This window comes from Eimeria mitis, genomic scaffold (assembly GCF_000499745.2).
Source record: "Eimeria mitis Houghton genomic scaffold, Emh_scaff5609, whole genome shotgun sequence".
NCBI lineage: Eukaryota > Apicomplexa > Conoidasida > Eucoccidiorida > Eimeriidae > Eimeria > Eimeria mitis.
The window spans coordinates 1919-3582 of NW_013573875.1; the positions used below are offsets into that span (position 1 = coordinate 1919).

Here is a 1664-nt window from a genome sequence, read left to right on the forward strand (position 1 = left end):
GCAGCTGCAGCAGCAGCTGCTGCTGCAGCAGCAGCAACAGCAGCAGGTGTACCTGCTGCCGCAGTTGCTTCTCGAGCTGCTGCAACAGCAGCAACTGCAGCAACGATTTTTGTTGCAGCAGTTACTGCAGCAGCGGTTGCTGCTGCAGCAGCTGCTGCTGCTGCTTCACCAGCAGCAGCAGCAGCAGCAGCAGCAGCAGCAGCAGCAGCAGCAAGAATTTATTTATTTTTTATTCTCTAGGCTCAAGCAGCAGAGCCGTTCCTTGCAGCACCCACTTAGAAGGAGACTCCAGCACAGGCAAAGGCACCGAAGCTATACAACCATCTGCAGCAGCAGCAGCAGCAGCAGCAGCAGCAGCAGCAGGAGCAATAGCAGCAATAGCAGAAATACCAGAAGCAGCAGCAGCAGCAGAAATGGCAGCAACAACAGCAGCAGCAGCAGCAGAAATAGCAGCAATAGAAGCATAAGCAGCAGGAGTAACAGTAATAGGAACAGCAGCAGCAGCAGCAGCAGCAACAGCAGCAGCAGCAGCAGCAGCAGCAATAGCAGCAGTAGCAGCCAGAGTAACAGTAGTAGGAACAGCAGCAGCAGCAGCAGAAAGAGTAGGAGCATCAGCAGCAGCAAGAGCAGCAACGAAACAGTATAGATCAAGCACCATCAGCAACAGCAACAGCAGCAGCAGCAGCCGCGTAACAGCAGCAGCAACAGCAGCAGCCACACCAGCAGCAAGAGCAGCAGCAGCAGCAACAGCAGCAGCAGCAGCAGCAACAAGAATATGCTGGAAATGTTTAACAAGCAGACCCAGGGAGGAGCAACGAAAGAAGCAAAAACGAAACTGTTGCTGCTGCTGCTGCTGCTGCTGCTACTACTACTACTAGTGCTGCGGTGCTGCTGCTGCTGCTGCTGCTGCTGCTGCTGCTGCTGTTGCTGCAGTGAAGCAAAAAGAGTAGAAGTGTGTGGATGGTCTGACCCTGGCCGTTTCTTTCTGGGGTTGCATAGAGGGGGCACACATACAGCTGCCGCTGCTGCTGCTGCTGCTGCTGCTGCTGCTGGTCTTGCTGGCCTTCTGCTGCAGCAGCAGCAGCAGCTGCTGCTGCTGCTGCTGCTGTTGCTGCTTCGTTTTCCATGTCTGCATCTATTGAGATATCTTTGTCTGCGATTTGTGGCTGCAGCAGCAGCACGGGAAACTGCTGAGCAAGAGCTGTTGCTGCTGCTGCTGCTGCTCCTCCTGCTGCTGCTGCTGCTTCTTCCCCTCCTGCTGCTGCTGCTGCTGCTGCTGTTGCTGCTGCTGCTGCTGCTGCTGATGGGGCCTTGTCTGTAAGCACCCCTAACTCATAGTCCCAGTAACCACCCTCGAGAGAGAGACCGTGTATATACACCCCAGCCTGCTGCTTGTTTCTGCTGCTTGTTGCCTGCAGCACCCTGCAGCAGCAGCAGCAGCAGCAGCAGCAGCAGCAGCAGCAGCAGCAGCAGCAGCAGTAGATGGAGCAGAAGCAGCAGCAACAGCAGCAGAAGCAGCAGAAAAGGACAAAAAAAATTATTCATGCAGCGTCAATACACACCTAAACCCTAAACCCTAAACACACTAAACCCTTTTTTCTTTATATATATATATATATATATATATATATATATATATATATATATATATATATATATATATA

At 52.5% G+C, this 1664-nt stretch overlaps 1 protein-coding gene across 1 annotated transcript; it reads right to left on the reverse strand.

Moving 5' to 3' along the window:
• Window positions 1-788: 788 nt before the first annotated feature.
• EMH_0083080 (uncharacterized protein) lies at window positions 789-1545 on the reverse strand (the record flags this gene model as incomplete). Its single annotated transcript, XM_013500605.1, has 2 exons — window positions 789-1422; window positions 1505-1545. The coding sequence occupies 2 exons, from the start codon at window positions 1543-1545 to the stop codon at window positions 789-791; spliced, it is 675 nt and encodes a 224-aa protein (XP_013356059.1).
• Between the last annotated feature and the right edge of the window lie 119 nt (window positions 1546-1664).